Source organism: Lacerta agilis, chromosome 11 (assembly GCF_009819535.1).
Source record: "Lacerta agilis isolate rLacAgi1 chromosome 11, rLacAgi1.pri, whole genome shotgun sequence".
Taxonomy (NCBI): Eukaryota; Metazoa; Chordata; class Lepidosauria; order Squamata; family Lacertidae; genus Lacerta; species Lacerta agilis.
Genome location: NC_046322.1, coordinates 27,724,621 through 27,739,469, shown reverse-complemented (window position 1 = coordinate 27,739,469; position 14,849 = coordinate 27,724,621). Strand labels below are relative to the sequence as shown.

The 14,849-nt window shown below is 39.8% G+C and overlaps 1 protein-coding gene across 1 annotated transcript; it reads left to right on the top strand.

Annotated features, from left to right (window-relative positions):
- Positions 1-5,365: 5,365 nt before the first annotated feature.
- LOC117055290 (proteinase-activated receptor 1-like) lies at positions 5,366-7,931 on the top strand. The gene is made up of 2 exons (XM_033164751.1): positions 5,366-5,765; positions 6,862-7,931. Exons 1-2 carry the CDS (start codon positions 5,693-5,695, stop codon positions 7,929-7,931), a joined length of 1,143 nt encoding a protein of 380 aa, XP_033020642.1. The 5' UTR covers positions 5,366-5,692.
- Positions 7,932-14,849: the final 6,918 nt, after the last annotated feature.

The window sequence follows — 14,849 nt, the reverse complement described above, 5'->3', positions numbered from 1 at the left end:
TATGCTTCCATGAATATAAGCAAAAAGTTATAACTAGCAAGAAGTGGTTGCTAGTTGGTGTTACTGTGTACCCATCACAACTATGCATTGAATAACCATTCTATTAATGTGGTTTAACACGGACTAGATCACACTGTCAACCAAGTAGTTTGGAGATGTCCAAATATTTGAAGAATCAGAGAAAAAGTATGATGGCATATTTATTTCAAACTGGTTCCACTGTAAGTCTTATACTTATCATATGTTTCTACTTTTAAAATAGAGTGAAACTCCAAAGTATCCTGTTTAGAATGTATTTTCTACAGGTATTTGCTTTCGGTGGGCACCTCTCCACAGATGATTTAGTTATTCTGTAGCTTAGTTTTTTCCTAAAATGTGTCGTACCTTGATCATGTGTGTGAAATGCATTTAAAAAACAGACTGAGGGACTGCAACATTATACAGATCTAATTAACCCACACTCAGTAATTGAAAATTACAAGTGAGCCCTGGGACATCAAAATAAATTAAATATGACTTGTCTTTACGTAAATTACTTTTACTCTCATTATCAGTTGAATTCAGGTTTTTAATTGATGCATTTCTTTAGCACAGAAACTGTAGGTTTCTACTCTAGAATCCCATAGGGTTTCTAATGTAACAAAAAAGTAAAGTGTTCCATCTAGTCAGTGCAAAAGCATTTGACCCAACAGAGGCATCCATTAAAGGAAGAGGCAAGGGGACACTTTTTGCCCATTCTCCCTCCCTTCTGTAGCCATAATTATGAAAAACCTACTCTGGATACTCTCCCAAACCTTCAGAACAGATTTTTGGGTAGTGCCGGAGGCTGCGAAAATCAGCAAAATTTGCATCCTTTCCTCTTCCATCAACAGTTGCCTCTGCTGGAGCAACATTCTAAACGTACATTTTGTTTAAGTGTGGATAATATAATTACCAAATGGGAGAAGTAAAACTACTACTTATCTACTCAAAAGTAAGTCCTATTGATTTCAATTGCTGTTGCTCTTAAACAAGTAGATAAAGGCTTGTATCCTAAAACTCAGAATCTGAAGCAGCATTTTAAAACTGAGAAGAAGTGTCTGCTAATCTGTCAGCAGGTATTCACAGCATTCTAACAATTTTATTTGGGATGTATTGCATTACTGTATTGTTTTCCATTTTTGTGTGTGAAAAGTTGTAAAAGGGTATTTAGCTGGGTTTGATATAGGAGGAAATACCTGTTATAGGAAGAATATTAACGGTTGTGATACTCAGAGTGTACACATTGAAAATAGTGGACCTAAGTCCTTCATGTCCATTATTTTCAATGGGTTTACTGTGAGCTGGACTGACATTGGATATGATCCAGTATTGACTTCTATTTTCTTCCTGGGTCAAATCCCTATGAAAATACATTTAATGTAAAGTAATTTAACCATACATTCTTTAATTTTATTGATGTACAAACGTAAGTAAAATGTGTAAATATTTCATAATTTTAGAAGTTATATATTCATATTAACCAAATAAATTATGGTATTTGCTTTCTTAAAACTATAATGTTGATAGACAGGTGTTTATTATTATGTTTGAAAATTGAGTTAACCTGCACTAATAATAAACTTTTTATCTGCTTCATTTGTTTGTGTTAAAACCTATGCCACGATACAAGTTTGTCATACATGATATCCAGTCTGATATATTTTCACTTAAAAATTGCTGCTCTGAAACATGTAATCCTTGAAAATTCCAAAAACTTCAGTCAGGTTGCTTAAAACTAATCTTCTATCCGTATCCCACAGCAACAAAGATAATATTTTAAAATGTTTGAAACAAGTAACTGTGGCAGTTTGTAGGAATCAGCCATTTTGGTCTTGCATTATAGTTCAGTGACAATAAGGCCTAAACTACAATGAAGGGGCAATCTATGGTCTTTGTGGTGTCTATGGTAGAGGAACTGAAAAAGTACAGTTTGGCAGCATGTCAGGCCAATCAAGGTTCTTTAGACTGCTAGGCTCCCTTGTTTCCCTCAGGCAAAAGCTGCACTGGCCTAAGGCATGGCATGGTTCATTCCTTTAAACTGGAGGTGAATTGCCCTTGCCTGCCCCAGCTGATACGGGTTTAGGAAATAGTGGTAACACCACCATGAATCTCCCCCTGCGGTAGGATTGCTCTGTTCCAAAATGCTGAATCCATAGACGGCAGAAAGGTTATCCAATACTGCTACTATATGTGTGCTTTTTTAAAATCTCACTTCCATTGCACGCCTACTTCACAAGCAAGAGCATCTGCTTTGTATGCAGAAGCTTCCAGGTGGACCAGTCCCTGGCATCTCCAGGTAGGGCTGGAAATCTCCCCTGACTGAAACCCAGAAGAGCCATTCAGTTTAGGATCACAAACCAAGGCAGCTTCACATAGCTAGCCAGTGATAAGCCAAGCTGCTAGCCATGATGAACAGTGCTGCATTGCTTTGGGTAAGAAGCCTCTCTTGAGATGACTATGCTGTAAAACCTGGGCTCCATCCATCTGAATTCAGGTGTAAATATGCGAATAGGTCATATTTCTTAAAGGTATGACAGCTTCTGCCACATCTTGATTTGCAAAGTAACCCAGACTTGGGTCCCCCCGGAATCCTACAGCTCAGCAGAAATGGCACCCAACCTCTGTAACACTATGTTTCTCTGCATGTGTTTGTGTCTGGTGCCTTTTTTGTTATTCCATTGTTCCTCCATGAGTTGGGCAAGATGAACTGACCTTTGAGCTTCTTTATAACCATCCCAGATAAAACGTTCTTGTAATCTTTCAAGAGTTTTACTTAATTGCAGCCTTTGTGGAATCCTGTAAGTATTTGTAGTTCTTTTATACCTGGACTACAAAAAGTTCCAGAATGTGTATGTGTGGCAGTGTTGGGACATATAAGTATCTCATTATATGAGTATCAATGTGGACCAAGAGAACTGCTTTATGAAACAGCCCCAAGTTGATCTGTCCCATTTGACTCATAATCTGTGTCCAAATCAGCTTTGTTAAAAAGGAAGCTCTGTTTCCCATGATTCATTGTTATGGGGATGTGAAAATGGCTAAACCCTGCCCTCATTTTTACTGATGTGGATGAAATTTACTGGAAGAGGAGTTTCTCCAGAGTGGATTAAGCCTGCCAAATTGCAGGCAGATAACTCCCAATGCAGGAACCCTTACGTTATACAAATATTGTTTCAATTACAGGAAGTCATACTTTGTTCTCTTCCATTATTGTTTGTACAGTGTTTGTAAAGAAGTCTATTTGCCTCAGAAAAGATTTTCTTTTTTACCGTGAATTTTGACTGCATTTTGACTTAGCTGCACAACATAGCTATCATCTATCGATATATATCTATCATCTCTTTTACACTGCCAGGAGATGGAACCTGCTAGATTTCAAACTGATAGTCATAGTGATTCTTCCACAAGGGCAGAAGTTAACATTTCTGGGTGAATAAAATGTTTGTTAATCCTTCCCTTCTATTGTTTTTTATACAGTTGGTATGAAAATTTGCAGACATCTGAGAAGAGGAAAGGGGGATAACACTGCAAAAATACACAATATCAAATGGAAATAAAGGATACTAAAAGGAATGAAAAGGAACTCTCACTCACCAGCCGTGCAACTAAAGGGGGAAGGCAGGAAGGGGGATAACGCTTGAACACAAAAATGTGGCACAAACAAACTCAAAACATAAAAATACAGTAAATAAAAGTGGCAAGATGTACCTGTATTGTCTATAAAGTTACAACAGAAAGTGATTGGAAAGGGTGCAAATTAGTAGGCAATGCACTACCTAAAAACAACAAAATCCACCTATTTCAAAGTAGGCTTGCCATATGTCAGGAAAATTGGTGTCGGGGGGGAAATCTGCAAAATGACGGGAAACCGAGATGTATGGCAACAAGGTGGAAAAAGCAGTGGTTAGGTTTCCCCAAGAAAAGCTTAACAATTTTGGTGGGTTTCTTTTTAAAAAGCTCAGGAATTTTACTTTTTGAAATATGGCAACCCTATTTCAGATTAATCCCACAGGACAGCATTATGAGGTTGGTTACCCTACAGAATCCTTCCCAAAGTGGACTGTTGATGGTAGATGACCAAGGGAGCTGGGTTGGTGTAATATGGCAAAATCATGTCCTAACATGGTCACATTATTTTGACTTGCACCTTTTACCATTTTCATAAACACCTGAAAGCATGGGGAGGGATGCCAGTGTCCTTCAAGCAAGAAGAGCCACCAGCCAAGTGAAGAAGCAAGCATCAATTCTATCTATTATTCTATCTATTCCCCTGGAGGTGCCACTTTCACAATGGCCAAACTTGATCAGAAGTTGTTTTACTTGTCTTAAATAGGGAAAAGCAATAGTACTGTTCAAATGTTTATCTGAGCACATGGACAAGATAACAACTCCATCACCATAGAATACTGAAGGACTCTGCACATACAGACTTGTGTACAGAAACCAAAATGAATCAGAGGTTTCCCAAACAATTTAGACAGAGCCAACACATGAAGATACCAGTGGCTCCAAGCAGACACACTCCTCCTCCCTTTCTGCATCTTGCTACCGCCAATATTAGCAAGAGTGCTGTATTTGTAGATCTTTGGAGAATCAACCTTGGCCAGGCACCTAGCTTTGACTGCAATTGTGCTCTTTGACCACCAGAGACTCCCCTAGCTTCATTAGATCTGAGCTCTGCTCTCTGAACGGCAAATGTTGTGGTGGAACAACAACAGTGCGGGAGGACTTGTCCTCAATGATGTCCTGCTTCTAAGCTTCCCAGGCACTAGTTGGCCAAATGGGAAACAAGAGTCTAGACTAGATGTGCTTTTCTCCTGATCCAGCTGGGTAATGTTGTAATGCCCAACTTCAGCAAGGTACTTGTAGCATGTGTTCTCAGCTCAAATCATGGGACAATCTCCTAACACTTCTAAACACACCTGGCCTTACCTTTTGCTCGTTCTCACAGTGACAATGGACTCTGGAATGGTGTAATAGGATCAAAAGTGAATTGCAGTGAAATGTAGTGGATAATTTGTTGCATAGTTTCGAACGGATGCTCGGCCATGAATTATCCTGGAAGTCACAATAACCCAGAGTTATTGTGATGAGAAAAGAGACTAATAGTAAAGCACTTCATGCACTTACAGGTACTCAAGATAGGGAAAAGGGATACATTCTGTTCATTAATGAGGTTTAATTGTCTGTCCCACCCTGAAAATGGAAACGTTCAAAACCAACCAAATGCATCAGTATCCATTACATGGGTCATAATGTGATTTTCGGAAATATTTTGTTTTTAAGAAAGCATCTTTTGAGAACAAACACGAAAGACGCCAAACCATGTAGATAATTCCTCCTATTAATATGATGACTCTCGTTACTCTCATGAAAGCAGTCTTTTATGAAGCTTTGAAAAGCAGTTAGGAGGGATAAATAAAAAGCCCATTCCTCCCTCTTTCTTAGTCGTGTCTCTTTGAAGGCTGCTTTTCTGACAGTAGGAGGTTAGCTCTGGGTCTCCAATTGCTTTAAGCTAACATTCAAGCCCAAACTGGATGAAAAGATGAAGAGTGGAAATTGATCTCAGAGAACTTAATAGGTCAGGAGAACATGCCTTTCAGATAAATCCTTGCAGCCTTTTTTTTTAGAAACCTGGCAGCAAAAGCTGAGGTGTGCCTCTGAAGGAATAATGGGCCGAACTCTGAAGATATTTTCTCTCCTTAATATACTCTGCACCTTACATAGCACAGTAAGAGCAAACAGTAAGTACCCTTACCATGGTTTGTGAATGATTTAACATGCTTTAATTTGCACAAGGCCAGCAGAGGGGAGGGCAGCGGTCTACTTATTTATGATGCTCTTTTCTACTTGGATGGCATTCCATCTTGCCTTAAGCATTGTGTGATGCCCAATTTTGTGTGACAGGAAGGGTAAAGCCCGTTCCATGAGTGGAAGTCCATTCTACCGGCATGCAGACACCATTACTGTTGAAAAGGGTTCAGAAAAGGGCAATCAAAATTATCCAGGGGTTGGAGCAAATCCCCTACGAAGAAAGACTGGAGCATTTTGGGACCTTTCAGTTTGAAAAGGCACATGAGAGGTGACATGACAGAATTTTATTTTATTTTTTTAAAAAAATTATGCATGGCATGGAGAAAGTGAATAGAGAAAAGTCTTTCGCCATCTTTACTCTAGAACTTGTGTGATTTCTGTTGTGCAGTGAAATTTGTATTGTTTTATCATTTTTATGATCATTTGACATTCTTTAAGCAACTAACGAAGGCATAGGCAAACTCGGCCCTCCAGATGTTTTGTGACTACAATCCCATCATCCCTGACCAGTGGTCCTGTTAGCTAGGGATGATGGGAGTTGTAGTCCCAAAACATCTGGAGGGCCAAGTTTGCCTATGCCTGCACTGATGCAAAATGTACCTCCTTAAAGAGGCATAAGCTTTCTAACAACTCCTTGGGAACGCTTTCAACTGACCTTGATAGCTTTTAACATATGGGACACACTATTTGCAGCACACTCTCTTCTGTTCTGTTATAGAATAGGAGAAGAAAAGGGGACATATTGAGAAGGAAATAACTGATTTGTAGTCAAGAGAGGTCCAAAGTAATAAAGTGTTTCAACATAAAATAAAAAAGGAAGGACGTATTAGCACAGACCCCTCCTGGGACCTTACAGTGAGAGGGCAGGGATTACAAATCAAAATTAACAACAACAATCCTAATAATCCAGATTGGAAAATACAAAGCTGTAATTTAGTACTCTGAACTTGTATTCTGATGAAGAGAGTAATACTGAATGCTATCCTGGTGTTGACATAATTGATTATATATTGCTTCTCTTTTCAGATTCATCCGTAGATGCAGCTAGGAGCCTCTTGCCAATTTTAGACAGCCCTTCTACACATGAGAATGAGTTGGACATCCACAATCAAAACACAGAGTCCATTCGCTTCTCAGAGGACATTGAAAAATTCTTAACTAGTCCATGGGTAACTCGGTTTGTTCCTTCAGTCCACGTTATTGTTGTTATGTTCAGTCTTCCTTTAAACATTATGGCAATCCTCGTGTTTGTGGTCAAAATAAGGCTTAAGAAGCCAGCTACAGTCTACATGCTCAACCTGGCTTTTGCTGACGTCCTCTTCGTGTGTGTGCTTCCTTTTAAGATCATCTACCACTTTTCTGGAAACAACTGGACATTTGGACCGGAAATGTGTCGTTTCGCCACATCTGCCTTTCACTGCAACATGTACTGCTCCATCCTGCTGATGGTGGTGATAAGCATTGACCGTTTCCTGGCCGTGGTGTACCCAATGCAGTCTCTGTCATGGCGCACACCAAGACAGGCCACTTTGACCTGCTTTGCCATCTGGATTATAGCCATAGCTGGAGTGATTCCTCTGCTTCTCAAGGAGCAAACAGAAAGATTCCCTCGCTTAAACATTACCACCTGTCTTGACTCACTAGCTCTCTCTACAATGAATACATTATATCGTTACTTTTCTGTAGTGTCTATTTTGTTCTTTTATATACCATTACTAATTTCTGGTACCTGTTATGTGTGCATTATAAAGAGACTTTCTTCAGCTGATGTTGCTACAAAGCCAGGTAAAAAGAAGCGGGCCATTATCCTCTCTGTAGCTGTCTTGTCCTCTTTTATTATTTGTTTTGGTCCAACAAATGTCGTGTTTATGCTGCAAGTCTTCAGCCTTTTGCCTGAACAGCAGGTTGCAAATCTCTTGTTTGCATGCATGCTTGCCACTTGTATCACAACCATAAGCTGTTGCATTGACCCCTTGATTTATTATTATGCCTCTTCAGAGTGTAAAAGGCAGGTCTGGCGTCTCCTGTGCTATAGAAAACATTCTGATCTGGAAAGGAGCATTCAGTTTACAAGCAGTAATATAGAAACCTCATGAATATAGTTTTTAATCATTTGACCAGAACACTGCATTTTCTTATTAGTTTATTAATTGCATTTTGTATAAATCTCAAGGTAGTTTGCAACTCCACAGTTATATATAATGTAATGTACTCATTCATAAAAATGGGTTTTGCATGTCACAGAGGTGGATACTGGTTCACAGTAGCTACCTTTGATGTCCATGTATTTATTTCTAGATATTCCCTAGAGCATTGTCTGGGGTTGGTCTGAATCGGATACCAGAGACTAGTCTGACTCTGAGAATGAAGGAATGCAGGCACAGACAGAGCAGCCTCTGACAAAGGAGGAAGGGGAGGATTTGCCCCCTCCACATGCCCGCACGCCTTACACGTTCCCAGAATCAGAGAGACCAGCAGATTCAGAAGCTGCTCAGTCGGGGGAAGAGCTGCACAGTTTTGAGATAGTAGCTAGGCAAACAGGGGGGAGGGAGCCTTTAGGATATTCTTCAATAGAGAGTGGCGGGGAAGTCCCTACCTCCCCTAGAACTTGGAGGACTGAAAGGGTCCAGGAACAACAGAAGCACAGGGGAGGGACAGGTGGCTGGTGGTATGCTTCTTGCTGCAGAAGGGGAGGGGACTTAGAGTGGGCAACTGCCATCCATGAAGGGGGACGGCTTGATGCTGCTCTCAGTATGTTGTTGTAAATAAAGCAGAATATAAACCTGCCAAAGGCTCATTATTTTTTATCAGAGGCTACCGGAGGGAGGGGGAAACTCCCTTGCCTGCCAGCGTACTTGAAAAAATACTTCTCACTTACTCAATGCCTATGGCTTTGAATAACTGCTCTTATGAAATGGGGGCAAGACATTATTCCTCTCTGAAAATGACATATTGAGAGAAACGGGAGTATTATTAGTAAGGCACATGGTTTGAACAGTAGAGGACCCAATGGTAAATTTAGCAAGGGTATTGGAGAAGTTTATGAATTTGGTCAAGTAGCAGTATAAGCTGAATAAGAGTAAAATGAAAATGCTGGTGAAAAATAGGACAGAGCATAACAAAAAAAGGTCTACAAAATATTACAGAGTTGACAATAGATAAAAAAAGTTAAGTATTTAGGAGTTTGGTTGACAGCAAAGAATATTAATGTTTATAAGGATAATTATTTATCTACTTAGAAATAAATAAAGAGAAATCTGGAGGTTTGGGAAGGATGAATTTATCATGTTGGGTGAGGATATCTGTGATAAAAATGAATGTATTGCCAAGAATGCTGTTTTTGTTTCAATCGATATCCATGATTAGCAGGGCAGGACACTTCAAGGAATGACAAAGAGATATTTCAAAATTTATCTGGCAGGGGAAGAAGCCAAGAATAAAGCATAAATTATTATGAGATTCTAAAGATGGAGGCGGCTTTTCCCTGCCAGATTTAAGGATATATTATGAGGTGTCCTGTCTTTGCTGGCTCCAAGAATGGATAACATTACAAAATAGAAGACATTTTAGATTTGGAGGGTCATGATGACAGATTTGGTTGGCATGCATATCTATGGTATGAAAAAGTTAAAGTACACAGAGGATTCCTGAACCATCTAGTAAGAAAGTCACTATATGTGGTATGGGAGAAATATTTTAAAAATTGTCAGAGCAGAAAGCACCATGTTGGTTCTCCCCATTAGAAGCTATTTTTGTGAAAAAATTGAATATGAGAAAGGGCTGGGCAACATATAAGGAATTATTAGTAGAAGAAGAACATCAGTTGAAACTGAAAAAAATTTGAGGACCTAAGAGACCTTTAAACGGATTGGTTACAGTATCATCAGTTAAGTGATGTTTTTAAAAAGATAAAAGAAATGGATTTTCTAATGAAATATTGAGGTATTGTTGGAGAATAATGTGAAATTACTTTTGGAATGGTTTACTAAAGATGAAGAAGTTAAATTGGTTATAGTACAATGGGCAAGGGATTTTGAGCACAATATACAGTTTTCAGCATGGGAAAATTGTGGAGAAAGGATTTGAAATTTACAGCATGTTATACATTAAAAGAAAATGATATGAAAATGATGTACCGCTAGTGTTTCCTGCTTGGCAGGGGGTTGGACTGCATGGCCCTTGTGGTCTCTTCCAACTCTATGATTCTATGGTATTTAACTCTGAGTAAATTAGCAAAAATGTATAGGGCAAGTGCAAATATTTGCTGGAAATGTAAAGAAAATGAAGGCACCTTTTACCATATGTGGTGGAATTTACCATATGTGGTGGAATTGTAAAGTATTGAAGGAATTCTGGAAAATGATATATAATGAATTGAAAAAAATGTTTAAAATAGCATTTGTTTAAAAAAACAAACCCAGAAGCCTTTTTGCTAGGAATTATGGGTGCAGAGATACCAAAGGAACTGAAAAGAGTGTTTATGTATGCTACAATAGCTGCAAGTATGCTGCTTGCCCAAAGTTGGAAAGATGACAAGGTCCCTACCAGAGTGGACTGGCAGATTAAATTATTGGACTATGCAGAGATGGCAAGAATGATTGCGAAAATCAGAAACCAGGATGATCAAAACTTCAACAAAGAATGGGATAAATTTATATTATATTTGACAGAGTACTGTAAACACTTGAACTCTTTGGCAGGTCTTAAATAACTCTTGTAATGATACCAAGACTTTGGATATAATGGAGGACTGAAAAATTAGGAGGATTTATCTCATGCAGTTGAAAAGGTTAACTAAAGAACCCACAGAGGGGAGGAGGGAAGTCTAGAGATTCAGAAGAATCTTGTTTAATTTTTATTATTTGTGATGTTTTGTGTGAATGAAATTGTAAAATCAAATAAAAATCATTTTTTAAAAAGTAAGGCACCTGGTTGAAAGAACAGCAACCCAGAATGAAATGAAAGATTCTCCAAATACAGGCAGACCGAATTCTGCACTTCTCTTCCAATTTTCTGTGCCTGAGAATAAGATGAACACTTTCATTCTCCAAAGTTTCATCACCACACCATATTGTGGAAATGAGTTTCCATTAACCTTCGCCTGGGATATTCCTTAAAATGTCCTAAAAACTCTCTTGTATCTCCTTGACATAATAATAATAATAATAATAATAATAATAATAATAATAATAATAATTTAAACAGAATTGTTGATAACATTAAGAATCATGGCATAAATGCATAACTGTCAGCAGAAATCATCTGTGCAAACTGTATGTGAACATGCACAAGAACTTCTAGTCTGTGGCTATAAATATAACAAGAAAAAACAACTCCCAATGTAAAATCCCAGAGGCTATTTTGGCTGCTCTACAACACCTTCTGGTGTCACATGTTTATAATGCAGTTATAGCATTATAAAATGACAAATGTAGCTGAGTCCTGTTACTGCATAAATTGTGGTGCTTCTAGGAATCTGCTCCCTCAGTGTTTTTATTACAGCTTCTCCCTCCTGCCTGGTCGACTCTACTAGCTACCCTACCCACTCCCCTCAGCTACTTCCTCCTCCACCATCACCATGTCAGCCAAGGTGTGGCTGAAACAGTTGCTGGTGGACAGGCCACAGTGCAGCAAGAGCATCCTGGGCATGGATACGCTGCTGGACCTCCTGATGCCTCTCTACACCAAGTGACCTGTCACTCCAGAGGAACAGGCTCATCTTGGACTTCCTTGAGTGAGAATGAACCTCCTGATTATCAAGAGCAATGTGGGTGAGTACCTCCTCAATGGTGCCTGGGCAGAGTCATTCATCATGCACCTAGTCCTCTCCAGAAAATATCTAAACTTTCTCTCAGCAGCACAGTTTTAAAGTCACAAAAGCAAGCAGCAGTGTAGTCTCTCAATGAATAGACCACACCATTTAGTAAGTTTAAATGCTTGTTCTGCCAAGGGGCAGGGTTCTCCTTTTTTTGAATCTGGATCCAATAAAACACACAGATGGAAGAAGAACACAAAAAAAGTATGCTTTAATTTTCTAGATACAATCAGACAAACGTAGCGTACCTGACCAACGCCCAAACACAAATCTCCTCCTCTTCTGCCGCCCGGGGCTTCAAGAGAGCAGCGGGAGAGATCCCTCACACCAGAAACCCCACAGCACCCAAGACCTAGTCTGTGGCGAAGCCCCCAATCTGTCCCCTCCATTCCCTTGCTTATATAGCCGACTTAAGTTTGATTGTTTTCACCTGGCCATCAGGCACCATTCCCGAATGGTCAGGGAATCAGGCACCTGAGTGTGGCTTGGCCAAGGTCATTGGCAGCTGAAGGTGTTCTCGACTAATTGCATCCTCCTCACAAGCAACCTTACTTTGCTAATTAGAGGAGGAAAAGGGAATAGGACATGTAACCTGACTCCTCGTGATTACAAAGATCTTCCGCGAGTTTCCACTACAATGCTTTACTTACAAAACTCCAAAGTCGAAACAAAATAGAAAATTCTATCCAGTAGCACCTTAGAGACCAACTGAGTTTGTTCTTGGTATGAGCTTTCGTGTGCATGCACACTTCTTCAGATACACTGAAACAGAAGTCACCAGATCCTTAAATAAGGATCTTCTGTTTCAGTGACTTCTGTTTCAGCGTATCTGAAGAAGTGTGCATGCACACGAAAGCTCATACCAAGAACAAACTCAGTTGGTCTCTAAGGTGCTACTGGAAAGAATTTTCTATTTTGTTTCGACTATGGCAGACCAACACGGCTACCCACCTGTAACTAAAACTCCAAAGGTCAGATTCATGTGTTATTCCATGCAACAGCCAGAAAATAGCGCTAATGTCAGGAGCTGGCCAGCTGCCGGCTTGAGAAACAGCATGCAAGAAGTAATTTAACAAAAGATTTATTGCTTACAAGCAATTAGCCTCCGACTGCTCTCTTTGAGCGACCATACATCACAATCAAGCTGACCATTCTGAAGAATCCTTCTAGCTCCTGCAGAATATCCAAAACCTTTGACCCTTACATTTTGGGGGTCTTCTGTCTTGGACTTTCCCCATTTGTCTATCCCTGGGACTGATGGGGTCGGTTACCTCCCCTTCCAGTGAAGAACTGCTCTCCCTCCCTTGTGCCGTGAGTGACTGTGATTCCTGAGAAAGCTGGCTTCCCTCCAGCCCGCCTCCCCTGAGCTGATAAGCTGTATTCCTGCCAGCTTCAGAGGGGGGAGTTGTCAGCCCACTGGTTCCAGCTGTCTGAGAAGTCTGCAAGTCTCTCTGTTCTTCTTCTGCCTGCCTGCCTGCCTGCCTTCTATCTCAGGCTGTAGTTCTTGGCTTTGGGCTGGCGTGTTCATGACATCTAAGCATAAGGTCTGAGCTTGTAGCAAGCAAGTTCGAGCACATCCTATTGCAGTGAGTTCACATGGTGAAAGAGAACAAATAAGGAGGAAGTGCAACTTCCTCCCAGGTGAGGGGCATAACCTGAGTCTAGGAATGCATTTCTGTAGTCTTAACCCCTTCATGCATTAATGAACTCCATGCTTGCTAGTTATATTTGACTGCAATTCCCCACAATTGTCACCTCCAAATGTCACTTCCCCACAAATGTGAAGGAGTAGACTATGTCTACTTTCCTCTTTCTGAATGAACATCACCTACTGTAGCCCACTTTGTAGCCTCTGGCCCCATCCACCACTACACCAGAAAAAAAGAGTGTACTGTATGACCTGTTGCTTGAAAAGGGTCCCCTATCCCTGATTTCAGTTAACATCATGGACATAGCCAGAGGAGGGACAGCTCAAACAAACAAACAAACTTAACTAACTGACCCATCATGTCACAGATAGCATGGTTCTAACAAATGTCCTGTCCCCCACCAGCAAAATCCTGGCTACGCCCATGGCTAACATTCATTCAGGTCTAAAGTAGATTAATAGTAAAGCACTTTATCCACTGAGAAAATATATAAGAAAATGAAAAATTATCTGTTAATGTTATTTAGGAGTCTTAAATGTTTTTTCTTTGCTGAAAATGGATAAATGGAAAACCACAACAATTGCTTCTGTATCAATTACTTGCCTCATAATGGGATTTCCAGAAATTATTTGCTTTTAGGAAGCATCTTTTAGAAAAGTAAAGAGAACAGAAAAGTTGCCTGAGTGTTTTCATATAGCGCTTTGGGAATTGGGCAGAAGAGAGAGAGGTTAAAAAACTCCTCTGCTGCTTCTAGGATGAAGTGATGTGATGACAATTGGGGTTGACTCTGCCCCTTCTGTTGATGTATGGTGACATTCAAGCCCAAACTGGACAAGGAGATGACAGCTGGATTTAGATCTCAGTGAGGGTTCTATATTCTGAGGCAAAATAAGCTGATTTTCAGGGAAATCCTTGCAATTTCTTCTAGGCAGAACCAAAGATGAGGTGCACCTCTGAGGGAGAAATAGGCGCTTCCATCAAGATCCTCTTTTCTCTGCTCAGTATAGTTTCCACCGTATTTAGCATGGCAAGTGCAAACAGTAAGTACAACCCAACATGCTTTCTCCACAATTTAATATTTAAAGCAATGTGTTTATATTGTGCAATTGTTTCAGGGAACATTCACTTTCTCTTAATTTTCCAAATGATTGTGATATGGAGGAAGAACCAAGTTGAAGGTTTTTAAAGAGGGAGAATATTCTTGTAACATGGGGGAGAAATCTGCTTTGCAGTGGTTATATCCAAATATTTTTAATATTCAGTTTATCAGACAATTGCACATAAAAAGTCTCCAAGTGACTTGCATCATTGCAAAAAAACAAAAATCATAAAATATAATGAATGATTTCACTGAACTGAATTCCAGTTCATACCTCAGATTAATCGGGACATCTGTTTTCAATTTGAATGGAATCTAGTTTGAGGGAATGCACACTGAATGAGAGTATTTCTCATGAAGCAATGGAATACAGATGGATTGTAGCTAACATCCTGGGTACCTGGCTTCAAACACAGATGGTGAAAGCACACTGGAGCAGGAATAAACAGTA

What these genes read in the sequence shown, in the direction of transcription:
- LOC117055290 (XM_033164751.1), top strand. Translation starts at nt 5,693, where the DNA reads ATGGGCCGAACTCTGAAGATATTTTCTCTCCTTAATATACTCTGCACC. An exon ending in TAGCACAGTAAGAGCAAACA is followed by an intron (nt 5,766 to 6,861) that starts GTAAGTACCCTT and finishes TTCTCTTTTCAG; the next exon opens with ATTCATCCGTAGATGCAGCT.